Source organism: Felis catus, chromosome B3, assembly GCF_018350175.1.
Source record: "Felis catus isolate Fca126 chromosome B3, F.catus_Fca126_mat1.0, whole genome shotgun sequence".
Taxonomy (NCBI): Eukaryota; Metazoa; Chordata; class Mammalia; order Carnivora; family Felidae; genus Felis; species Felis catus.
Genome location: NC_058373.1, coordinates 52,322,207 through 52,349,784, shown reverse-complemented (window position 1 = coordinate 52,349,784; position 27,578 = coordinate 52,322,207). Strand labels below are relative to the sequence as shown.

Below are 27,578 nucleotides of genomic sequence, written 5' to 3'. Positions count from 1 at the left end.
ATGAACAACTTGAATTGTCATGCACTGAATCTTCTAGGAATATAAATTGATACAACCACTTTGAAAACAGTTTAACATTACCTAGTAAAGTTGAGTATTACCATACCCTTTCCCTAGCAATTCCATTCCTAGGTTTTAATAACTTGGAGAAACTCTTGCACATGTATACCAGGAAATAGGTAACAAGATTGTTTATAGCAGAAAAATAGAAGGGGACAACTACAAGTTCAGTCAAATGTTCATTTATACAATGAAACACTCTACAAAAATGAAAATGGAAGTGCAGCTCTAAAACAGTATTCAGTGAAACAAGCAAGTCACCAAAAAATACATGCTGTATGAGTCCATTTGTATAAAATGCAAAAAAAGAACAGATCTAAAACCGTTAAGGACATGTCATGTAAGGTAAAACCAAAGAGGAAAGCAAAAGAAAGGTTAATTCTTTGGTTAATAATGGTTAAAAGAATGGTTAATTCAAAATTCAATCCAGTCGCTACTTTTTTGGGAGAAGGAGATGCAATTGGAAAGGGGAATATGCAAGTCCTTGTAATGTTCTCTTTCTGAAGCTGGATAGTGCATTCATGGGTATTCATCCTGTCATATTGTCCACAGTGTCCACTAGTGCCTTACTAGTAGGATGACTGTTAAACTTATGGCCCCTACTGGAACACCTTTGAGAGTAAAGGGAGGGGATGCTCAAAATAATTAAAATAATATTTCTTTGGAAATATTTACTAAGAAATTTGTAACCCCCAAAATAAATATATTAAACCACATTAAAAACGTTTTTATAATGATTGTCTAGACATTAAAAAAATAGCATAAGCTAAGTAATTACTCTTGGTATGTGTTCATATACTTTTATCAGTTTCTTAACAGTTATCTGTCTCAAATACCATGTCATTGGTATTTTTATGAAGTGAATATTTTTTTAATGTTTATTTATTTTTGAGAGAGAGAGAGACAGCATGAGCAGGGGAGGGGCAGAGAGAGCAGGAAACACAGAATATGAAGCAGGCTCCAGGCTCTGAGCTGTCAGCACAGAGCCCGATGCAGGGCTCTAACTCACAAACCATGAGATCATAACCTGAGGCAAAGTTGGACGCTTAACCAACTGAATTACCCAGGCACTCCTATGAAGGGAATATTTTTTCAAAATGTTCTTATTTTTTAATTTTTCCCCCTAAAATTGCCTGCCACCTTCAAGGTTGTATTTGTTGGCTAATATATTTGAAAATGCTTATACCTTCTGTTGAATCTTCTCTGCAGAGTGTTTTTTTCTTTTTTTGAGAGAGAGAGAGAGAGAGAGAGAGAGAGAGAGAGAGAGAGTGTGTGTGTGTGTGTGTGTGTGTGTGTGTGTGTGTGTGTGTGTGTCTTAAGCAGGTTCTGTGCTGAGCGTGGAGCCCAACTTGGGGCTCAATCCCACAGCCCTGAGATCATGACCTGAGTCAAATGTTCAACCAATTGAGCCACCCAGCCACCCCAGAGTGTATTACTTTTAATTAAGAAGATATATTCTCAAGATACTTTGTGAGCTTAGTATCTTAAAGTTGGAAGTATACAGTGGAGGTTTACCAAACTTAGTAATGACAACAATGATGATAATATGTTCAAAAAAAAAAAAAAAACACGGAAAAAAATCCGGAATAATTGCTAAGCCAAGACAGATGAGATGCCAAGTAGAACAGGTATAAGCCAAACCTGTCTTGAGCAGTTACACAAAATGCCTGCAGTTTAACATCTGCATAAGCACAGTTCTGTTAATTTGCTTGTTATTGGACCCAGGTGGCTGCTAGTCAGGGCACTAGCTGACAGACCCCTGTGGTGAATGTTCCTTTCTTCTTAAGAGATGAAAACACGTAAAAGGATCCATAAACTGTTACTGGTTTGAGAAGGAAAATATATTAGTTTAAATATTAAGTTGGAAAACCTTGGGAGAGAGGAGTAGTAAAGGGAATACATCCACACTTTGAAGTACTGAGTGTTTTGCAGCTGAGTAAAATCGAGCAAAATCTCTAAGACTAAGGATTATTTCTTGTTCACGTAGGAACATTTTATGAAACAAATGATCCACATTTATGGCTAGAACTTAACAAATACTTTATTTCTACTTTGCATGTTTTGTGGAATTTATTCAAAGTATCTTTTCCTTAAAAAAAAAAAAAAAAAAAAAAAGGTTAGAGTGGGAGAGAGCCAAAGCATAAGAGACTCTTAAAAACTGAGAACAAACTGAGAGTTGATGGGGGGTAGGAGGGAGGGGAGGGTGGGTGATGGGTATTGAGGAGGGCACCTTTTGGGATGAGCATTGGGTGTTGTATGGAAACCAATTTGACAATAAATTTCATATATTGAAAAAAAAAACAAAGTATCTTTTCCTATGGAACAGTTCTGTATCTGGAAAGAGGCTGCTTGTTGACTTTTACCTCATTTGGGAAAGATTCACATGGTGAGGAAATGACAAAGGTCCTTTCCTATAATGAGACTTTGCTGACCACCTTTGCCAGTCAGTGGGTGACGTATCCCAGCATGGTTTTAAAGAAACATTTTCAGAAAGCAGTAATTTTTCCTGTAAAAACACTTTTTCAAAAAAAATTTTTGTGCCTTTTCAAAACCTATTTTTTTCCAGTGGCAAGTGGCTACTCCTCAATGGGGAGTGTATTAATATCCCCCTTTATTAATAGTGAGTCAGAAGATAATGTTCTCCTACACAATTTACAGTAAAACAAATGTGTCTTAAACATACTGTGCTTAAGCAAAGTTCTCTGGTAGCAATAATTTGAAAGTCACTGATGAGAAAATTTTTATTTTGGCACACATAATGAGTTATTTCCTCCTAAAACTAAGTTATCAGAAATTCTAAATTCTATCAAATGGTTCTTTTAATACATTTGAATAAGAGGTAAGGACACTGAATGATTCATAGACCAGGGTAATGTGTGATGGATAGAGACTATATGACACATAGAAATTACATTTCACTTAATAATAGATCTAAGTAGGTGGAGATGACTTAGTATTTTAAATGTGTTTGTTTTTTCTCTCCATAGCTTTAAGAAAAAGTAGAAATCACTCCTGACTGTACTGAATAGCAAAAATTAAGTGACTTTTCCTGTACTGCAAATCATGGCACTACCATTCCGGAAGGACTTAGAAAAGTACAAGGACCTGGATGAAGATGAGCTCCTTGGAAATCTATCAGAAGTAGAACTGAAACAACTGGAAACTGTTCTCGATGATCTTGACCCTGAGGTAGGTGCTAATGAAATAACTTTTCAAACCCTTTGAAACTAAGTAACTTATTTGAGCAGTTAGCTTTTTCATGACTTTTCTCAGATACCCCTACATTTTCTCTTTATCCAAATTAATTTTTTGCCTCTTCTTAGTTCCCTCACTTCTGCCCCCACCTCTCCACTCACATGCCAATATATCCTAAACTATTTTCACCAACACCCTTATTTTCAAACATCTGAAATTTCCTGTCCTGTACGAAATCTTTTCTCTTTGGGCAGGGAGCAATGTTTTTGGTAAAATGAAGCAGATAATTAGGTCTTTGATTTATGTCAACCTCTGTGCCTCTTCAGAGCTTCTATACTATGATGGCCCTTGTGTAGAGTGTCTCTAGGAGGTTCTTTGTGACTTTAAATCTTTTTTTTTTTTTGAGAGAGACAGAATGTGAATGGGGGATGGGCAGACAGAGAAGGAGACATAGAATCTGAAACAGGCTCCAGGCTCTGAGCTGTCAGCACAGAGCCCAATGCGGGGCTTGAACTTGGGAATGGAGAGATCATGACCTGAGCCAAAGTCAGACACTTAACCGACTGAGCCACCCAGGCGCCTCGTGACCTTAAATCTAATTGTTACCATTCTAAAAGCTGCTGACCAAATTGAGTAAGTTTCTAGTCATTAGTAGAGTAGACCTAAGTAGATTCTCAACAGTACTGCAGTCCATATGGAACAGACCTGAATATATGTATATACGTTTTAATTTGCAAAGCGGGGGGCGCCTGGGTGGCTTGGTCGGTTAAGCGTCTGACTTCGGCTCAGGTCATGATCTCACGGTCCGTGAGTTCGAGCCCCGCATCGGGCTCTGTGTTGACAGCTCAGAGTCTGGAGCCTGCTTCAGATTCTGTGTCTCCCTCTCTCTGCCCCTCCCCTGTTCATGCTCTGTCTTTGTCTCAAAAATAAATAAACGTTAAAAAAAAAAAAAAACTTGCAAAGTGGGTGTTATTTGTCTTATAAATTACACAAGGCTAAGGTAGAGTCCCTTAACACCTGAATTGTTATTCTCTGGTATGTACGGGGGGGGGGGGGGGGGAGGCGGGGAGTCCTTGAGGGGAGACCCCTAAGGTTATGGCTACTTACCCTGAAGGTAAGGGTCATTTGCTAGGTTTCTTCTCTTTACTACATGCTTCTTTATGCTGAGACATTGATTTTTAGTGTCTTTTAAGAATTGAGATAAAGTTTGTTTTATAAAATTATTCTTGTTACTACAACACATTTATTTCCTGCTGGAATGTTTTTGAATTTTTATTGAAAATTATCCTTTTTTCAGCATTACTTCAGCACTTCATTAATGTGTCTATACCGTAGGTCAAAACCCTTAACTGTAATTGTTATCACAAGGAAAAGTTTGTGGTACTCATAAGTCTGGGGGTAACCGAGGATAGCAGTGCTGTTTTGATCCTGTCACAGCAGTCTCTTCTACAAACAGTTCAACCTATTTAGACCTGTTTCAATCAAGTGGTTGTAGAAGTGGCAGGAGCCTAAGAGCTCATCTAGTCCAGAGTTCCTTAACCTTGACACTACTGACATTTGAAGCTGGATAATTCTTTGCTATGGGGGCTATCCTGTGCATTGTTAAGTTGTTCAGCATCCTGGCCTCTACTCACTACATGCCAATAGCACATCCCCCTGTTTACAAATGTACCTGGGATTTTTTTTTTTTTTTTAATTAGCTCTGGTAAGATTACAGACATGGAGGAAAAAAGAGTGTATTTCTTATAGTCCCCAAGAGGGAACATGAGAAAACACCTGGTTTCGTCAGGAAGCGGAAGCAGCAAGGAGCAAGTATGGCCCAGAACCATTCTTGTGGTTTCGGAGGGAAGAAATGGGTGAGACAGGATTGGCAAGTTTGAGCAAATTTAGGATTGGATAATTTGAGTAATTTCAGTGGTCTCTGGACCACAGGAGTAGTCTCCAGTTGTCCAGTTACCTGGTCCTGGGTGATTTAGGGCAGGAGCAATAATGGTTTGCTGGGTGAGAGATAAAGGAGGTGGTTGGGATATGGGCTCCGGATTGGTTGGTTTTCATTTGGAAAGCCCACTGCTGGGTGGAGGGCCGAGGAAGTTGTTTGCTATCCTTAGGAATTAGCCAGCCCCTAAGATGGCAAAGCATCATAAAATACAGAAAATAGAAAACATGATTAATGCTTCCTCCCCTTAGTCATGACAACCAAAAATGTTTGCAGACATTGCCACTTGTCCCCTGTGGGAGCACCTTGGTTGAGAAACATTGATCTAGCACTTGTCCTGTGTTTTATAGATAGAAAACAAAAGTTAGGTGACTTGATTCAGTTACTACAATTAAGGAAAGAACTGAGACTAGATCCCTCACTGCCTGATGGCTCCCTGGCAGTCTAGTGACCTTTCTGCTAAACTGCAGTGAGTACCCTATTAATACTTGCACTATGCTGTACATATGAAAACTGATGGTTTCTATTTTCTTACTTGCAAAACCATGAGGCCTGCTTCGTTTATGGGGAGGTTTGAGTTCAAACCTCTGGGTGTATTTTGCCAGTTCCTCAACCCCAGTTGCAACTCCCCCAACCTCAGATACTGTTAGTTGAGACTGGAAGAACAATGTTTATTGACAGCATGCCACTTGTGGGTAAAGTTTTGGGCAAGAGTGCCAGTGAAAGATGAGGTATGAAAAGAGTGCAAGGGTAGTAGTGTCCACTTCTGGCAGAGAAAAGCCGCTGTAACTTATAAATCTCACAAGATAAGAGAAGGGCAGATAGAGGTTGTATATGGTTCCTTGTTACATTTTGGAGGGCTGTTTTACTTTCCATATGCTGCATTCAGTATATTTATTTGCCAACCTACTGCATTTTCTCAAAACATCTATCTCTACAAGACAGCCAGCCAGCTTAGGCAAAAGCTAATTTTTTTTTAAATTATTTCCAAGGCTTGGAGTATATATCATTACAACAAAATTGTACTGTGGGGAAGAAACATACTTTTTAGTGGCAGTCATTTTAATGAGATCTTTACCTGTTATAAAATAATTATGATCTAGTAACTTGAGTGAAGTATACTCCTAATAAAGCATGGTTGATGAGTTTATAGCCTCCAAAGCCAGTTACCTGTCACTTATTTTGTGTTCAAAAATGTATTTAAGGAGCCAGGATTCCAGCTAATGTATCATTTAAAACCTATGTTTCTCCCTGCGTCAGGCTCTGTGCTGACAGCTCAGAGCCTGGAGCCTGTTTCAGATTCTGTGTCTCCCTCTCTCTCTGCCCCTCCCCTGTTCATGCTCTGTCTCTCTCTGTCTCAAAAATAAATAAATGTTGAAAAAAAATTAAAAAAAAAAAAAAAAGGGGCGCCTGGGTGGCGCAGTCGGTTAAGCGTCCGACTTCAGCCAGGTCACGATCTCACAGTCCGTGAGTTCGAGCCCCAGGTCAGGCTCTGTGCTGACAGCTCAGAGCCTGGAGCCTGTTTCAGATTCTGTGTCTCCCTCTCTCTCTGCCCCTCCCCTGTTCATGCTCTGTCTCTCTCTGTCTCAAAAATAAATAAATGTTAAAAAAAAAATTAAAAAAATAAAATAAAACCTATGTTTCGGGGCACCTGGGTGGGTCAATTGGTTGAGCATCTGAGGTTGGCTCAGGTCACGATCTCACTGTGAGTTCGAGCCCTGCGTTGGCTTTGTGCAGACAGCTCAGAGCCTGGAGCCTGCTTCGGAATCTGTCTCCCTCTTTCTCTCTGCCCCTCTCCCACTTGTGCTGTTTGTCTGTCTGTCTGTCTGTCTGTCTGTCTTTCTCTCTCTAAAAAATAAACATTAAAAAATTACAAAAAAAAAAAAACCAAACAACCTATTTTTCACATCATTTTGACCTGGCAGGTGGAATAGTGCAACTCCATTACTACCCCCATGAAAGAGCAGTAGGTATTATTGATGGTGATGGGAAGTAACTTTGACTAATTTGCCTTAATGAGCGTTTTTCTTTAAAAGTGTTCTCAAATCTTTATTCAGTAAATATTTGGGGAGCAACCAATAGATTCCGGTACTATGCTAGGCTTAAGGTTATAAGAGTAAGCAAAACAAATGTGGTCTTTGCCCTCATGATGCAGATTGGTAGGAGTGGGGGAGATAGGCATTAATCAAATAATCGTACCATATTAGTATAAGAGCATATAATGGGAGGTTAAGAAAAGCCTCTTTGGGGGAATGGAGCTGCAGTCTTAAAAATGACTAGCAAAAAATGGTGGACAGAGCATTCTAGAGAAGGTCTTTGGTAGAACGAAGTGTGTGGCAGGCACAGGGGAGGAACTAGGGCTAGTGTGGTTAGAATGAGGAGGGTATGTGAGGTGAGGCTAAGGTAAGAGATAATGGAATGGGAATGAGGGATGATGTGATCCAGGGAAACCAGTCGGGAAGTTAGTATAATATTCCCTGCCAGCTTGATCATAGCTTGGACCAAAGTAGTGGTGTTGGAGACGGAGAGAAGTAAATAGACAAATGAGTTTTTTAGGAAGTAAAAATGGGTAGGATTCTTCATGCATAGTTCTCAATTTCCGAGTTGGTGGGTAGAAGTCTTGTTTCTTTATTATCTTCCTGTAGACAATTTTGCATTACAAAACGCATTCTTAGTGCAGGGTTAGGAACAGACCTCCTTTGTATTTCATATTTATAGATGACCTTTTTGTATAATGCATACCATTACATGAGGAGAGCACAAAGGTGAATTTTATGAAAATTATTATGGATCTCAGCAAATGGCCACAGTTGAAGTGCTGTATTTTCTAGTTATAAAATGTATATTCCCTATTATTATCTATATAAGATCTCCCTTTATAATGAAAATTATCTTATAACATCCATGAGATTCAGCATTATGGAAGGTGTTGGCAAAAGAAGGCTGACCCTTTTGTGTGACTTACCGGGCTGCCTTCCATTTCTAAAGCAAAGAATATCTAGGAACAGTGAGACAAGGCAGTATCACCTCTTTGCCTTTCTTTCTTCTTTTTTATTATTATTATTATTATTTTTTTTGAGGGCAAGAGAGAGCATGAACAGGGGAGGGGTAGAGAGAGAGGGAGACACAGAAACAGAAGCTTCCTCCAGGCTCTCAGCTGTCAGCACAGAGCCCAATGTGGGGCTGGAACTCACAGACCAAGAGATCATGATCATGACCTGGGTTGAAGTCAGACACTTAACTGACTGAGCCACGTAGGCACCCCCCTTTTTTTTATCAGAATTTTTTAAATGTTTGTTTATTTTTGAGACAGCACAAGCAGGGTTGGGGGGCAGAGAGTGAGAGGGAGACACAGAATCTGAAGTAGTCTTCAGGCTCTGAGCTGTCAGCACAAAGCCCGAAGCGGGGCTCGAACTCACAAACTGCAAGATCATGACCTGAGCTGAAGTCAGGGGCTTAACTGACTGAGCTACCCGGGTGCCCCACCTCTTGCCTTTCGATGAGCAAAAGGATGGAGCTCACATTGTCTAATCGCCACTTGCTATTCCTGGACTTAGTGAAAATTCAGAGTAGGAACTACAAGAGACAACTTTAATCCATGACCTTGCACCCCTTCCCCACTCTCAGTCCCTCCATGCTCTCAAAAAGATTGTACCCACATGGAACCCCAGAGATATAGCTCTTGTTAGGAGGACATCCATGTGCCTTGGTGCGTGAGTAGCAATGACGGTGGTTGCTGCAGTACATCCTAGTGCTGATGTACATCTATCCATACATTGAACCTTTCACATTAATATTCTGATATCCTACTGTATGGAATGCATGTGTTTATATGAAAAAGCCTTTACTACGAAATAGAAGTCGTTATGAAGGAATATGATGTATATATCATTTAGAATTCTTTTGTAATAGAATTATTTTCTGTATATGCTTATATGCTGAGCAGTTGTTAATCATTAAGAAAACTATTTTTTATTACCATGCAGGACATTTAAAAAGTAAGGAGTGTTTCCTTCTAGTAGAACTTTCTGAAGAAAATGTTTATGTGCTTCTTTTAATAATGGAAGTAAATTCTACCTAATAAAGAAAACTTTGTGTAGAACACTTTTACGTTGCTGCCCTAAAATGAAACATTTAATGCCAGTATCACATTCTGGTCTATAAGTCTTTTTTAAATGGGTGATCTGTGGAAGCATATAATGTTGGCATTCTTGGTGGTCATAATGGCTGATTCATTCTCTTTGGCAGAATGCCCTTCTGCCTGCAGGGTTCCGGCAGAAGAACCAGACGTCAAAGTCCGCCACAGGGCCGTTTGATAGAGAACACCTCCTTTCATACCTGGAGAAGGAGGCATTGGAGCATAAGGACAGGGAAGACTATGTGCCCTACACTGGAGAAAAAAAAGGTAAACTTTGAAGTCATTATTCGATAGCATTTGATTTTTCTTTTTATAGGTAAGGTAGGTCTGGAGAAATAATGTTTTTAGAGATGCATCTGACACTGTTGACTTAGAAACTTGTCAGGTAATCTGGCACTTCATTTGCATTTTTCATCAACTTGGCCAGTAAGTTCCTTCTGAATGATTTCTGAGATTTTATTATACAGTGATTTTATATAACACTCTAGTGTGCTGAGGTAAAAATTTTAATTCACTAGTATATTTCAGAATGGAAATGATGTCAAAGCAGTGCTCTGTTCTAACTCCTGTCTTTAAGGAGAACTGTCATAAAATAATTCAGGCCATATTTTCAAAGACTCTTTTTAAAGGAGTCTTCCTTAGTAATTCATAGTTATAATTCCTACAGCCTTCCTTAGTAATTCATAGTTATAATTGTCAATGCTTCATAACCATTACTTTCAGGAGAGTTTTCTAGTCCAGGCCCCTCCCATTGCAGAGTTTGACCTTAGGTAGCCTCAGTGGAGACTGAGTATAGCCATATATTTTAAAGTTCTGTATATAACACAACATGAAGTAGATTAAGCTACTCAGCTTTCAGTGCATGTTGGCCTGCAGAGCCAGAGTCTGCTTGCACCCTTGTTGAGGAGATCATGCGTGGAATACTGGCGAATGGTGGCAGCGGTTGCAGGATCTGCAGATTACCTCTTCCAGGCACTGTTTTTACACCTGAATCCTTAGTAATCCAGACAGGAAGAAGGTTAGAGCATAGTGCTTTCTTCTAGTTAGGCTTTAGCTTTTTCCTTGGGAAGGAAGCCCTTCTCAGGAATTTGGCCACAGCTCTGTCACGTGGCTACCCCTTAGTGGCAAGGGAAACTTGAAAATTCATTTTAGCATTCTAGCCTCTGTAACAGAGGAAGGCTAGTGAATGATTTTTGAGTGGGTAATTCACGAGGTCTTCATTAAACCTTTTTAAGATTATCTGTCATCCCCAACTCATTTGCTCTTTCACTAGTTTATCTAGTTCAGCCCTTTATCTCTAGTTCAGCATCATTATCTTAGCTACTTGTATTAGAGTTCTCTAGAGAAACAGAAACAGAACCAAAAGGCTCTGTGTTGGGGAGGGGGTGAGATTTATTTTAAGGTATTGGCACGTGTGGTTATGGAGGCTTATTAAGTTTGAAATCTGCAGGATAGGCCGACAGCCTAGAGACCTAGGGAAGAGTTGCAGTTCAAGTCCAAGGGCAGTCTGCCAGCAGAATTCCTTCTTGCTCAGAGACGATCAGTCTTTGTTCTGTTAAGCCCTTCAGCTGATTGGATGAGGCTCACCACATATGGCTTTACTCAAAGTCCACTGATTTAAATGTCAGTCTCATTCAAAAACACCTTCACAGAAACACCCAGGATAATATTTGACCAATTATCTGGGCACCATGCCCAGCCAAATTGGTTCATAACGTTAACCATCACACTACTGTTAGAGATGGGAATGTCTTGTCCTCAAATGTTTAGGGCCAGAAAAAGGATTGAAAACCAATACATAGTTTTAAAGTATGGAGAATCACAGAGATGAACAAAAATGTCAGTTCCTTTGTGTTTATAACAGAAAAGACTACTGGTTATGCTTTCATCCAGACAGCCATACCTATAACGTCACAGTGTGTATAGCTTCAATCCTATTTATACAGGAGAGTATGAGTCTATGAGAATAAACATTGGTTGATCACATTTTACTGTTATGTGTGTTTTAGATGGACTCAAATGGAGGTAGAAATGGAGGGAGAGATATGGGAAGAGAGATGGCAGAAAAAAATAAGGAATTTGAGGACAAAAAGAGAAAATAAGAGATGTGAAAGAGCCGTGTTTGTCCTAAATTGACCCAGGAAGCTTCCCAGTATGCTCTTGTTTCATAATCTCCAGTTGCCTAGGGAAAGATCTTGGAGGATTAGAGGGAGTAGGAAAGAAGGTAGAGAAGAATTGTGGAAAACAAGAAAATATCAGAGGGGAGAAATGATAGAGGCGAGGAATATGGGTGGCAAGGAAAAAAAAATGATGTATCTTCCTTCAGCTGGAGTGTGTAATAATTTTGTTTCTTTTTATAACTTATTTATTTTTGGGTTTTTTTTATGTTTGCTTTTGAGAGAGAGAGAGACAGAGCATGAGTGGGGGAGGGGTAGAGAGAGAGACACACACCCAGAATACGAAGCAGGATCCAGTCTCTGAGGTGTCAGCACAGAGCCAGACACAGGCTCCAACCACAGACTGCGAGATCATGACCTGAACTGAGGCGGATGCTTAACTGACTGAGCCACCTAGGCGCCCCTATTTTATTTTTTTAAGTTTATTTATTTTATTTTGAGAGAGAGAGAGATTGTCCCAAATAGGCTTTGTGCTGTCAGCACAGAGCCGGATGTGTGACTTGAACTTATAAACCATGAGATCATGACCTGAGCGGAAATCAAGAAGAGTTGGATGCTTACCTGACTGAGCCACCCAGGTGCCCCTAAAATTGTATATATTTTTTAAGATTTTATTATTATTTTTTTAATGTTTATTTATTTTGAGAGATTGAGCAAAGGAGGGGCAGAGAGAGGGAGACTGAGCAGCCAAAGCTTACAGTGCAGAGCCCTGTGTGGGGCTTTAACTCACAAACCGTGAGATCATGACCTGAGCTGAAGTCGGATGCTCACCCAACTGAGCCACCCAGGCACCCCATTTTCTAACTTCTAAAAATTTTTATCTCATTTCTTACACTTTGGATGGGTATGAAGTAAACAGAAGTAGTTGAGTTAAAAAGCAGGTAATTTTGCATTCATAGTCAGTTTTTATAATACATTCACTATTTTTACTGCTTCTTGTAGCTTTGTTGAATACTATTTATGGGCAGCTATGACACAATGACTAAGACTAGCATTTTTAAAAATAATGAACTTTTTCCTGAAGCGTAACATGTTTACAGAAAATGCACAAATCAGAAGGATATAGCTTGGTTGATTATATAGTGAGCACTGCCATGTAGTCGCTACCCGGCTTCTTCCCACTTTTCTCTTTGTTTTCGGAGGTAACCACCATCCTAGCTTCTTTCTATCTTTGTTTCTGCACATGTGCAAGTAGTGGGGGAGGAGGGAGAGGGAGGGACAGAATCCAAAGGAGGCTCCATATTCAGCATGGAGCCCACCATAGGACTCAGTCTCACAACTGTGAGATCATGACCTGAGCTGAAATCAAGAGTCGGACACTTAACCGACCGAGCCACCCAGGTGCCCCAACCATCCTAGCTTCTGATACAATAAATTAGTTATGCCTGTTTTGAAATTTATGTAAAAGGCATCATACAGGCTGAATATCTGCTTTGCCTCATTCATACAGTTTTTGTGTGGACCAGATTTGTTAATGGGTATAGTGAAATCACCATAAAAATCCTTTATGGTGTAGTCATTTATTTTTTTTTTTTAAGACTGTGAGTGGGGGGAGGGACAGAGAGAGAGAGAGAGAGAGAGAGAGAGAGAAAGAATATGAATCCCAAGCGGGCACCATGTTGTTAGCATGGAGCCCAATGTGGGACTGCAGCTCATAACAGTGTGATCATAAACTGAGCTGAAATCAAGAGTTGGATGCTTAACCAGCTGAGCCACCCAGGTGCCTCTGTGGTGGTGTAGTCATTTTAAAGGATCGTAAGTGTGATGTTATTACCAAACAAGGGACTTTAATTTCTGTCATGGAGGAGTGGCCCAGAACCACAGAAATGAGGTTTGAATTTCAGGAATCCATGTGATGGAAGCAAATACTACCACCCTAGACTGGGTGGGTCAAGTCTTAGAAGCCATGTTACAGTGTCGTAGACCTGGAGAAGCACAAATTAGTCTTCAACAACTGGGAGACTTTCGTTGTAGAGCTCTACTTTGAAATACTGTAGAGCTAAAAGCCAGCTCATGTTCTCTAATCTACCCTAGGCTCTCATCCTTAAATCAGTTAGCTTTAGTTATCCTTAGTCACTAATATGCCTTCCTTTCTTTGGGTCTCATCCTCAAGATCTTGATCACATTCTAGAAGATCCTGAGAATAATTCATCTACATCTTATTAGCATACCTTCCAACTGAGCTAAATGTGAATCACCTTCTTAGCTCTGAACATCCCAAAACTTTTCTTTCTTTTTAAGGTGTATGTTTTTTTTAAGATTTTTAAGATGCCTCTCCTATGATTTTTTATCCTAAATACCTAGATTGAGTCCCAAATTTCTTAATAGCTTATTTCATAGGAGATAGATTTTCAGATTGAGGATGCTTTTAGGCAGTAGAGGTTCTCCTGGTTCTTTATTTTAAAAAAGTTTGCAAACCTGTTAAGGCAAGCATTTTACTTTTTTGTGTACTTGGACTAGTTAGAACATGTAAAATCTGCCATTAATCTCTAAACTTAAAAAAACATTTTTTTTTACACTGAGATGCTATGTTGCAGAATTCAGTGTCCAATGACAGTATTAGCTGTCTTTGCCAGTGCATGTTATAGCAATGTCCGTTAGTTCCAAGTTATGTGCCAAAATCACACAGTGATCTCACATTGTAATTATTGTCAAAGATTGAAAAAGATGACCACTCATTTTTTTAAGCAAAAAATTGGGAACCACTAAAAGGATTATCCAATTAAAGTTGACTGCTTCTCCTATTCTGAGACTAATTAAATGATTAATTATACTTGTTCACTGAAAGACACGCCCTCTTTGTGGAGGTAAAATTACACAGAATTGGTGTGACCAAAGGGAATCAACGTAAAACTGAAAATTGGACATTTCAGGATTTTTTTCTTTGGACAGAAACTGTATACTCATGCCAAATTTTGTTTTTCTAGATCATCTCAAAATGGTTTGTTTTTTGGTTTTTGTTTGTTTTTGTTTTGTGTTTTGTGTGTGTGTGTGTGTGTGTGTGTGTGTGTGTGTGTGTGTGTTTTGAGAGAGAGAGCAAGCACAGGTGGGATAGGGGCAGAGAGAGAGGGAGAGAGGGATAATCCCAAGCAGGCTCCATACTGTCAGTGCAGAGTTCACTGCAGGGCTTGAATTCACAAACTGTGAGATAATTCACAAACTGTGACCCGAGCCAAAATCGAGAGTCTGAGACTTAACCAACTGAGCCACCCAGGCACCCCTCAAAATGTTTTAAAAAGACATCACAGACTAAAAAGGATTCTTGAGAGTGGTTATATATAGATAAATGAGTAATTTTATTTTGTGATCTGGGAAATGTTTAAAATTGTACATTTTACAAATTGAAAGTGTATGCCAACGTCTGAGAAGAAGAAATTAATCCTAGATGCATTTGGGGGAACATTTTGTGTCCTACACTAGTAAATGTTCTGCTTTTAATAGTGTAGTTATTTTTTTTTTAATGTTTGTTTATTTTTGAGAGAGAGAGTGTGAGTGGGGGAGGAGCAGAGAGAGAGGGAGACACAGAATCTGAAGCAGGCTCCAGGCTCTGAGCTGTCAGCACAGAGCCCGATGCAAGGCTCAAACTCAGGAACCGTGAGATCATGACCTGAGCTGAAGTCCGATGCTTACCGACTGAGCCACCCGGCGCCCCAATAGTGTAGTTTTATTAATAGCAAAACGAAGGTATTAAGCAGCTAGTAAGGGATAGCTGACAAAAGATGTATTAAGGATTGTTTTTAAGTGCATCATTACAGTAGAATTCACAGTATGCATATATGCATCTGTTAAATTCATCTAAATCTAATAAGCTTGTGCTAGGTATGATATGGTAACAAGTAATCTTGGCAAGTATTAAAGAAAATGCCTTTCTTACGAGTCTACTGTGTTCAAAATGTTGAGAAACTAAGCACCTAAGAAAATTTAAACAACATTCCAATATTCATTCCTTTTACTTAAAAACATAATATTAAAATGTTTGGAAGCTTTTTACCTCTTTTTCCTTGAAATTCTACAAAACACGTAACTGTGGTAGAGACCAAGACAAGGGTGAAGGAGAGTGTTCATCCTATTCTTTCTCATTCCTGAGAACAGTGAAAATGCAGAGTGCTGGCTATATAGCTGATTAGCATTTCCCATTATATTTTTACGTATCTTGAATATTCTGTCTCCAGGATAGATAAGGCATAGATCTTCGCCATGAATTTGGCTCCTGGAGAAGTAATTTGCCCTACTCTTTAATATTTCTTACCGACTCTCATTTTGCTTTTCTTTGCCAGGAGTCTTCCTCTGCATTTCTAGTATCACCCTTCACCCTTACCTAGCCTGAGTTTTGTCCCCCAAGTGTCCCTTATTTTACAGATGAACCAGAGCCATGCTGCACCTTGTATACTACATTCAGGTGCACCAGAGAATTCCCTTTGAGCCACTGACTCACCCAGATGGGGCTCCTCCATTCCTCACAGAGCCTCCTTCCTGTTCTCCCTGTTGGCTCTTGGGGAAGAGCCATCTACGCTTTTTGTTGTTTTTCCTTCCCCTCCCTGAGAAAGGAATGCCCTTGGGTTTTAGTGTCACAAATCCCACCGGCCCTACCTTTCCCTGCTTGTTACTAAAGGTGAATTTAACCTTATTGTTTTAAACTAAAAACTTCTCATACACTTTCCAAGTTCTTTATTCATAATTATATCAGCTTTCCGGGAAACTTACTGTAGTTACTCTTACACTAAAAGAGGCTTCCCTCACCTTGCTGCGTACATGATTTCTTTGGAGAAAAGGCAGACCTCATCCCTTTATAAACCAAAAAGATCATGATTATAACCTGCCTGAATCAACAGGCTTATGTAACTGCCAGTGGGTAATTCGTTGCCACTAATTTGAAGATAAAGATGGGCTCTTACTTTTGTATGCATGTCTTATAAATCTAAACTTCCCTTATATGCACGTATATAAAGTGGTCGTCACCGACACTGTATAAAGTGCTCTTCCCCACCAATGAAGCTGGTATTTGAAATGGGCTGCTTAAGTTTAGTAACACAGACTGGTGTCTCCTTTTCAGACCGATCACTCTGTCTTTTTGAATGATTTACTCATTATTCCTTTGGGATCAGGAGTTAGCCAGATGGATTGTTCGTCACTCATATTAAGACCTCGTTTTATGGAAACTTTTCTCTGGGTAACCATACCCAGGAATGCATATTCCTTTCCCTCCAACATTTAGTGTATAATTTACATACTATATAGAATACTGTAATTAATTGTTCCAGAATCATATACTATGCAGCTCTGTTATTAGTTTTTGTTCATTTAGGGATTGGTAAGTCCTCCTGATGAAATGACCATTTTGTCACTATGACGTGATCTTCCTTACCCCTGGTAAAGTATTCTTTACTCTGGTATTCTTTTACCCCTGGTAAAGTATTCTTTACTCTGAAATCTACATTGTCTTATATTAATATAGCCAATCTTACTTTCTTTTCGTTAGTGCTAGTATGGAATATCTTTTCTGTTGTCTCATCAGTTCTTTGTTCCCTTTTTCCTCCTTTCCCCCCCATATCTTCCATGTCTCTGCTTAACTTTTTGAATATATGGAATATAATTATAATAACAGTTTTAATATCCTTACTTGCTAATTTTACATCTGTCATTATTAAGTCAGTTATATTGGATTATTTTTCCTAGCTTATGGATGGAATTTTCCTGCTTCTTACATTCTGGTTATTTTTTTTAATTGGATTTAGACATTATGAATTTTAACTTGTTGGGTGCTGGATATTTTGGTTTCCCTGTAAATATTCCTGAATTTCTTTCTGGGACATGATTAAGTCACTTGGAAACAGTTTGATTTTAAGATTTGTTGGATGAGACTGGAGCAGTATTCATTCAGTCTAGGGCTAAATTTTTCTCCACTGCAGGAACTTCTGAGCTGCTTACCCAATGCTCTATGAATGATGAGGTTTTGTAGTCTGGTTGCTGGGAACACGTCTTACTCTCAGCCCTGCATGAGAACAGGCACTATTATCTGTACTTTTTTCAGGTGTTTTTTCCTTGGCCCCAAGTAGTTCCATCACACACATTTGCTGAGTACTGCTCTGCTGGGTATGAAAAGGCAGCCCTCTGCAGAGCTCCAGAGCTCCAGTTCTGTGCAACTCTCTCCTCTCTGGGATTCTTTCTTGCACATGCACAGCCACTTTGGTCTTTCTGGACCTCAGCTGTGTCTCCTCGGTTCAGAACGTTCTCCCAGCCCTGCCTGGGTTCCCGCTCCCTGTGCTGCAGCTAGACACTTTCTCCAGGCAGGAAGCTGAGCAGTCACAGGGCTTCCTTTGTTTCTCATCTCTCTGGGATCACTGCCCTTGGTTGTGTGATGATTATTAGTATCTTGAAAACTTCTTTCACATATCTTGTCCATTTTGGGGTTTCAGGCATGTGGGTAAATCCTGTCTTTATTATTTCATTTTGGCCACAGATGGAAGTCTCTAGAATTCTATCTCCCCAAAATAAAGATCTCTTACTTTCCATACAGTGTCTTTCTAGCTCATTATCTAGTGTATACAAACTCACTAAACATTTGTTGAATAAATGAGCATTTATTGCAGTATTGAGTAAGTTCATGTGTCTTTGGGTGAAAATAAAAATGCCTTTCCAGGATCTGCCCTTCATTCTTGAGTTTGGTTGATTTGAAGTTTATGTGCATCTGCTCAAAAGGTGGCCTAATTGCCTGGAATCTGTTCTGGAACTGGTAGCTTTTAAACAAACACTAAAATTAGCTAGCTAGGGGCCTTTCACCTCTGTAGAAATGAAATAAATAGGAGCCATCTCTGTTTCTTTTTATTATACCTTATATATACTCAGCAAGGCTGGGAGCTATGACTAAGATAATTTCTTTACATTTGTGGTAGCTGTAACTTGCTATCACAGCAAAAGAGAAGAGATGAGGACTAGTGAAGAAAGGTCCCGGCAATAAAATTGTTAACATGGTTAACAGTATCTCTTACTGATTGGTGACAAAAACAAGGGTCTTGGCAAGATCGTCCCTTTTTTTTTTTCCCCTCTTGGCACAAACATGAGTTTGGGTAAGTGCCATGCATTTAAATCACTATTACATGAATTCTTATCTTGGTTTCTTCTATTTCCTTAGCTGTCATTTGTAGTTACATAAACATTACTGAACTGTTCTAACATTAGCAACCAAGAGTCATAGCTCTGTTTTTGTTTGTTTTGTTTCATTTGGGGGTTGGGGGGGCATGTCATTTCATACTTGTCTGAGAGATGTTTTCTGACCTAGTCATTGTTTATTGTCTTATTTTGCCTCAGTATAAAGAATTGTCATTTCAGTTTTTTAAAAATTGCAGTTTTAGACTTTGTTACGTTAAATAAAGAAATTAAAGTCACTTAGATAGATAGAGTTATAAGTTAGGGCTTTTTTGACCATATTTCAAGGAGAGGAAAAACAATTAGATTAGTCCAGGGCAACTCATACTAATCTTTTCAGAACTATAATCATCCAGATTAGTGGTTATCAATTTGAATAAGTAATTATCAGAATCGCTTAGGGAACTTTCTCAGAAATACCATGCATAACCAGTTTCCATTCCCTGAAGTTTAAGAACCACTGATAAAGATACTTGGAGCTTTATGTTTTTTAATCTTATTGGGTTGTTAGTTTGTCTTGGAAAACTGTCTCTATCTCTCTCTGTGTCTCTGTCTCTCTGTCTCTCTCTCTGTCTCTCTCTCTCACACACACACACACACACACATACATGCACACACATGCAAGAAATTCCAGGGGAAATAAGAATAAAGAATTAATGTGTTGGGGCGCCTGGGTGGCTCAGTTGGTTGAGCGTCCGACTTCAGCTCAGGTCATGGTCTCACGGTTCGTGGGTTCGAGCCCCGCATCGGGCTCTGTGCTGGCAGCTCAGAATCTGGAGCCTGCTTCAGATTCTGTGTTTCCCTCTCTTTGCTCCTCCCCCACTCATGCTCTATCTCTCTCTCAAAAATAAGTAAACATTAAAAAAAATTAAAAAAGAATTAACGTGTCTATTATGTTTATTATATACCAGTTCCTTTATATATATTAAATCATTTTATCAGAATGAGAAGGAGAATTCTTTAAAGAAATAATCCATGATTTGAAAAAACACAGAGGAATCAAGATAACCATAATAAAGTGGAATACTAATAAGTTTAAAATTTTTTTTAAAAGCAGTATCAAATTTGTTGTGCATTTCCTTACTCTGCAAAAAACACCACCATACAAAATACCTATCATTTCACTCATCTTGCACGATTTTGGGGCGCAAACCAAACTAACCATTATAAAGATCTATTATATTTGTCAGGATCTCATGGTCATTAAGATTTTTAACTTAAGTCTAACTGATGAAAGACTAAATTAGGACACATGTTAAGAAAGGCATTTCCTGTTTTATGGGATCGAAGCAGTGTGCTAATGTATTTCTCAGAAAACAGCTGATTTTGATTAAGAAGTACAAACCTGCTGTATGACAGTACGTCTCAGAAAATTATCTTTTTTCCTTTACGTTTTAGGGGGTGAATATAAGTTTACTCAGGCAGACAGAAAACCTATATTTAATACATTTTTTGAATGTCTTTATTAAGTATGCATCATAAAATTTCCCATTTGGAGTATACAGTTTAATGACTTCTGGTGTATTTGCAGAGTTGTGCAACTATCACCACAGTCTTCAGGTTAGGACATTTTCATCACCCAAAAAGAAACCATGTATGTATCCATGAGTAGTCAGTCTTCATTCCTCACTCTATTCCCAGCCCTAGGAAACCACTTATCTACTTAATTTCTCTGGTGCTTATACTACCATATCTAAAAATCCTTTGCCTAACTCGAGGTCATGGAGATTTAGTCTTACTGCTTTTTTTTTTTTTTTTTTTTTGGAAAGAGAGAGGGAGAGAGAGAGAATGAACCCACACAAGTGGGGGAGGGGGCGGGAGGGAGGGAGAGAATCCTAAGCAAGCATGATGCTCAGTGCAGAGCCCAACACGGGACTCGATCTCATGACTCTGAGATCATGATCTGAGCTGAAATCAAGAGTCACATGCTTAACTGACTGAGCCACCCAGGTACCCTTCTTATCACTGTTTCTATGATTGTTAGAGTTTTAGGTCTGTAATCCACTTTGAATTAATATGGTAATTAACGTATGGTAAGTATGACATAGGGGATTGACTTCATTATTTTGCAAGTAGTTATCCAGTTCTCCCAGCATCATTTACAGTTCTTTCTCCATTGAATTGCCTTGGTACCCTTACAGACTTCAATTGACCATTAACAAAAAAGGTTTATTTCTGGACACTCAACTTCTATTCCATTGATCCAGATGTCTTTCCTTATGCACCATAACACTGTTGATTACAGTAGTTTTATATCAAGTTTTGAAATTGGGATGTGTAAGTCCTTCAGTTTTGTTCTTCTCTTTCAAGGTTACTTGGCAGTCCTAGGTCTCTTGGATTTCCATATGAATTTTAGCATCACCTTGTCATTTTCTGCAAAAAAGTCAGCTGAGATTTTGAAAGGGAGTGTTTAAGTCTATAAATTAATTTGGGGGGATCTCCTTAGGTTTTGTACTCATAATATTAAACTTCATTTCTGCCTAGCTTATTTTCTTATGAAGTTAAATTTCCTTACTGTTACTTTTCTGTAATGAGATTTTGTAAAAATGCATTAAAATACAAGTCTTACAGGGTTAATGTTAAGCTAACCATGAAGGAATATGAAGTACTTAATTTTTATACTGTTAAAAACAATATCGTATAGACTAAATACCTCTACAACAAAAATCTCTATATACAGAGAATTTATTATAAAGAGGAGCACCAGCTGAGGTACCAAACTGTTTCAGAGCTGTATAAAATAGAAAAATTGTATATCACAGGAAAATTTCCATAAGCCCTCAAAATTTTGTTGTTTAGCTTTGTTGTTTTTTTTATGATGAGATTAATTTTGTATTTATAAGTTTGGCAAAAGTTTATGGGAAAATTAGATATGAATAATGCCTCTATGGAATGTAGATGAGGATTACAAAAATAAACATTTTAGATTTTTATAATGCTTTAAATTCCATTGGTCCCTAGAATAAGACATGGGCAGCTATTTGATAGTTTGTGTAGTTTTGTTTCATAAGTGAATACCATAATCTAGTGGTTCTCAACCTTGACTGCTATGCATTAAGGTCCCTAGAGAGTTTATAAAAATCCAGATGTCTCACACACCAGACCAATTAACCCAGAATCTCTGGGACTTGGACATCACAATTTTTTAAAGTTCCACAGGTGAATCCAGTGTGCAGCCAATCTTTAGAAGCCCCTCCCGTAGACAGTTGAAAATGTAGTGAGACTAAGCTCAGGAAAATGTAATTATCCTGAAATGGCAATTAAAGGCATGAATGGTATGCTGCTTTAATTATACTATCAACCACTGAGAAAAGTGCTATGGAATTATCAGGATGTAATGATTTGGATTTGCCTTTGTCTGTGAACCAATAATAAAAGATTGTCTAATCAGAATTCCAAAATTTGCTACTAACATGATCAGTTATGGATGCCATTATATATTTGAGGTATTTGTTTGAGGGGAAAAGTCTACTGTTAAAAAGTTAATTTGAAAGCTACCAGTTTAGGGGCGCCTGGATGGCTCAGTCAGTTAAGTGTCTGACTTCAGCTCAGGTCACGATCTTGTGGTTCGTGAGTTTGAGCCCGCATCGGGCTCTGTGCTGACCGCTCAGAGCCTGGAGCCTGTTTCGTATTCTGTGTCTCCCTCTCTCTGCCCTTTGTCTGCTTACACTCTGTCTCTAGCTCTCTCTCAAAAATAAACGTTAAAAAAATTTTTTTTAAGTGAAAGCCACCAGTTTATTGGAAGAAACACTCCTGTGTTCTAGTATTAACTCTGCTGTGTAAGTTATTTAAGTTAGACTTTATAAAATGAGGTGATTGAACTGGAGGTGGTCACCAAATTATTTATTCAATAGATTGTCTTGCCCACTTTGTGCCAGGCAAGGTTACAGGGATAAACAGAGAACATAAACCATGCCCCTGAAAAGCTCACAGAAGGCAGACAAATATGCAGAATGTGTCTGTGTAGCTATAGCGAAATGTTCAGGGAATCCAGGGAGCACAGAGGTGTACTTCAGCTGGTCCAATATTGGAATACAGTCTGTAGTTGCCTATTAAGTAACAATGCAAAAATCCCTTCATTCTTACTGGCACAACCTGTCTCTGAAATAGACTGAAAATGCCACCTTTGCAACTGGACATACGACCATTGCTGGTCCGTGACACCAGAGGAGAAATCTGGACAATTTTCCTTATAAACGTTATAAAAAGTTTTCTTTATAAAAATTGACAATTGTGCCCTTCCTTCCTGTCCTGACCTTGTTGCTTGAGGGCTTGATACTTAGTGTTACAAAGGTTGTCTTGAGACTGATGGCCTGAGAACAAAGGCTTCTATGTTGATTAAAGCCAAAGAGAAAAATGGAAAGAGCCTAGATCCTTGATGTCAGTACTGAGCTGCTGAACCATCCCTATAGTCACCTACATGTGGAGTTACTGAGATGATAAAAATACTTATTGTTGGAACTCCTGCTGTTTAAAGTGGTCTGTAGTTCAGTATCGGCATCACCTGGGAGTTAAGTTAACTCTCATCCCCTATCAGACTTGTGGGTCAGAATCTGTACTTTAAAGATCACCATGTGAGTGAGGTGCACATTAAAGCTTGAGAAGCACCAGTTTAAACCCCTTTTAATTGGGTATTCTGTTATATGCAGTTAAAAACATCTTTACTGGGGTGCCTGGGTGGCTCACGTGGTTAAGCATCTGACTCTTGATCTCAGCTCAAATCAAGATCTCACGGTTCATGAATTCAAGCCCCGAGTTGGGCTCTGCACTGATGGTGTGGAGCCTGCCTGGGATTCTGTCTTTACCTCCTTCTCTGCCCCTCCCCTGTTCTCTCTCTCTCTCTCTCAAAATAAACAAATAAACTTTAAAAAGCAAACAAAAAAACATCCTTACTGATACAAATACACTATGAATTGGCCAAATACAATTTTTTAAATAAGAAAATACTTGACCAGAAAGACTTCTAAGATGTATAAAGTTGCAAGAGACTATTATTCTTACATACCAACCCAAACAAGCAGTCTAAGTGCATTGTTACAGTTTTTTTTTTAATGTTTATTTATTTATTTTGAGAGAAAAGAGCACATGCATGTATGTGAGCAGGGGAGGGGCAGAGAGAGGTAGAGAGAGAGAGAGAATCCCAGGCAGGCTCCATGCTATCAGCACAGAGCCCAACCCGGGGCTCAGCTCAGTCTCACGAACTGTGAGATCCTGACCTTAGCTGAAATCAAAAGTCAGACACAACTGACTGAGCCACCCAGGTGCTCCTAAGTGCATTTATTATAGTTTTTAAAAAGCTATCAGAGAGCTTGAGGACACAAAACATAAATGATTCTAGAAAGTGACAAACCCTTCTTGAGATTGATGACCCACTTCTCTCTTTTCTGAATGAAATGTAGGGAAAAACAGAAAACTACCATAGAAAGGAGTAAGGAGAAATCAGCCTAACTTTTAACAAACTTTTAATGACTGTGTATGGATTGGATGATAGATTAGAATCCAGAGAAGCCTTAGAGCAGTGCTGTCCACTAGAACTTTCTGCCATGATGGAAATTTTCAGTGTCTATGTTAACCAGTGTGTAGCTCCATCTAACTAAATGCAGCTATCAAGTATTTGAACTGTGACTGTGGAACTGAATTTCTAATTTTAATTAATTTAAATTTAAATAGTCACATGTGGCTAGTGGCTACCGTATTGGATAGTGCAGCACCCCCAGTTCTTTCCTGCAGGTCTTCATTTAGTGCCAGGGACACTACAAGAACAGACGCAATAAAGTAGAGCAGAGAGAAAATTCCGGAGGCATAGGTTTTCAGCTGGGAGAGACTGAGGGAGAGGCAGGAGGGGTGGGACAAATCCCTTTAAGGCCAACCCCAACTTCACAGAGTATAAAGCAGATAAGACGAGAGGGCCTGAGAGATCTGCCAAGGCCCCAAAATTAGGGGATGGGACTGGAAAACAAAGAGAGCTCCGTAGTCATCCAGAAAGCTGATGGCCTAGGCCACATATCAAGAGAAATCTCTCAAAGTTCACCATTCAAAAAGGGAAGATGCTCAGGACATCTCCAGAACCTCACCATGGTTATAATACAAGGTCTTGCTGAAGAGAAAGTCCTGATCCTATATTCAAAATGTTTGAGGCCAATGAGGAATTGAATCAAACTAAAGTTGCAACAAAGGCCAGATTTCCCTTCAGTTTCTGCCATACTTTTACACAAAAATGCTTAGCTTGGCGTCAAAGATCATAAGACACATAGCCCCATACTCAAGAAAATAACAGTCAATAGAAGACTCAGACATGATCCAGATACTGGTGTTATCAGCTAGGGACTTTAAAAATAACTGTAACAAATGCCAAAAAATCTGAGGGACAAGGTAGACAGCACGCATGAACAAATGAGGAATTTCAGCAGACACGTGGAAACTATTTTTTTAAAAAGAACTAAATGGAAATGCTAAACATAAAAAACATACAGTATCAGAAATTAAGATCCTTTAGATGGGCTTAGCAGAAAATAGCTGAACAGTTTTGGCCAGAGTCCTGGGAGCAGTCTATTGTGGTGGGATTCCTTATGGGTACACTAATTGATGTGTACCTTGAAGAAGTACGCAACACTCACTGATTCTAAACCCACATTCTTTTGATAGAGCACTGCATAGATCCATCAGGCCACATATTCTTTCATATTTCTCTGGTAGTTTCTTTGGCACATCTGTGAATCTATGCATAGGCCTTTTCCAGATCACTTAGTAAGACTTTTCACTTGTCCTGGGAGAGAAACTGGAGGCAATCTTAGTAACTCAGGCTCTGCCATGTGAGTACATCTTATTTGATCAGCAGTTGTGTCATTATCACTTCCAATTCTCTTCATGTTTTCAATCTTGCGTTGGACATATGGTAATAAAATACTGATTTTCACATAATAGTTTCTTATCAGGTAACCCTTGTTAGTTTCCATCGAGGCTTAGATGAACAGTGACCTAGTTTCACGAAACCACTTAGAACATACAGGAATTTCTTTGCAATTAGATCTTGAATTTCTGGAATCAAAATTGCCTCTGCCATCCCCTAAGTGACTGTAACAGCTTGTTGCTTAAGAATAAAAAAGTAGAGGGGCGCCTGGATGGCTCAGTCAGTTAAGCGTCTGACTCTTGGTTTTAGCTCAGGTCATGATCTCACAGTTTTTGAGTTTGAGCCCCATGCCAGGCTCTCTGCTGTCAGCACAGAACCTGCTTTGGATCTTCTGTCCCCCTGTCTCTGCCCATCCTCTGCTTGTTTTGTCTCTCTTAAATAAATAAGAACTTAAAAAAATAATAATTAAAAAAAGTGGATTTTGCAGGGTCTTTTAAATCTCTCTAAAGTTTTATAGATTCTTAAAATTTATTCCTATATTCATCTTTTAATTCGCTATTTGTTTAATAATTCATAATTACTCCAAAAAGATCCTATTTTTAATTTCACAAATAGAATTCCTCAGGTGTGTTTTTTTTTTTTCTTCATTTCAACTTGTACAGCCAAATATTGCCCTGGAAACTTGTATTATAAGTTATACATATTGAAGATGAAATGTTATTGTAATTGTTTATCTTGTTGACTTTTTCCTTCAGCTTCAATTGTACTTTTCATAATTTTTGTTAGAAGAGTAAATTTTTGATAAGTTAGTTCATAGCAGTAGTATTGGAATTAACAAACTGCTTTATTTTACAGGGAAAATATTTATCCCTAAACAGAAGCCTGTACAGACTTTCACAGAAGAAAAAGTATCTCTTGACCCAGAATTAGAAGAAGCTTTGACAAGTGCTTCTGATACAGAATTGTGTGACCTTGCAGGTATCTCCTAAAACACATTTGTGAATGAGTGTGGAGGGGAGGGGAGTACCAGCACATCCCTGTATACGTCATACAGATACTTCCTTTGCCTAGCAAAGTGCTGTTGAATCAGTGACCACATATTTGGCTTTATTTTGTACACTATAAATGTGACATAAAGGATTTCAGTTTTTAAAATACTGTCAGTGGTGAACTTTTTATGTTAATGGAATGTATTATTTGACATCTTTTCCCATGTTACCATATTTGAAAGTCTTTATAAAAATCTTTCATCAGCTGGTGCTCAGCTAGAAGCTGTCCTATCTAAGCATTGAAAAAGAGTCTCCAGCATCAACTGCTGTCCCATTTTATCAGAAGACCTTGAGATGAGGGGCGTCTGGCTGGCTGAGTCGGTAGAGCATGCGACTCTTGATCTTGGGATTGTGAGTTTGAACCTCACTTGGAGTGTAGAGATTACTAAAAATAAATAATAAACTTTGAAGAAAAAGAGGACCCCAAGATGAATAACCGGAAAGCATTTATACTCACCACTTTCCCATCTTTTCTGAAGTATATACGGAACACTCCAAACCGCCCTGTTGTTTTCATCATTGCCAGTTTCTTATCTGGACAAGTATCTCCCCCACCAGCCTCAGCACACACCCATTTTCCTTGGTAGAAAAATATGACATATGGGGATATCTTAGCACCAACTAACCCCGAGAGCTAACATGTGTGAAAGAAGAGTGATGGTTCTTATGGAATGACCCAGGACAGGGACAATCGAAGTGTAGTCTACAGCCAGAGCAGGTGTCTTATTCCTTGGGGTGCTCAGGACTGAGGTGTTTGTAAATGGTGCTTTCATCAGGGTGGAATGGGCTGGGGGCATACTGTAGCTTCTGCCATGTTTGTGCAAAAAGGGTATCAAAACCAAAAACCAAATTTATCTCTCCTGTCATTTTTGAGGGATGCTAGTTAATATCACAGATGAGAGTTCAACTATACTTTTGGTATTTTACCCTTAACTAAAATATGAATGTAAATGAACATGAAAGTTAACAAATGTAAAAATAACGGTTAGGTTGAAAATCTATCTTTTGCACTGTTCCTAAAACCTTG

The 27,578-nt window shown here is 38.9% G+C and overlaps 1 protein-coding gene across 2 annotated transcripts in view; it reads left to right on the top strand.

Moving 5' to 3' along the window:
• The window catches only part of TMOD3 (tropomodulin 3), an 81,812-nt gene that overhangs the window by 30,784 nt on the left and 23,450 nt on the right, over positions 1–27,578 (top strand). For both annotated transcript variants that reach the window (XM_045059302.1, XM_003987135.5), the window contains exons 2-4: positions 3,048–3,249; positions 9,440–9,596; positions 26,358–26,480. In XM_045059302.1, coding sequence (XP_044915237.1) covers positions 3,124–3,249; positions 9,440–9,596; positions 26,358–26,480 — 406 coding nt within the window. In that variant the 5' untranslated portion in view covers positions 3,048–3,123. The remainder of the gene's footprint in view (positions 1–3,047; positions 3,250–9,439; positions 9,597–26,357; positions 26,481–27,578) is intronic.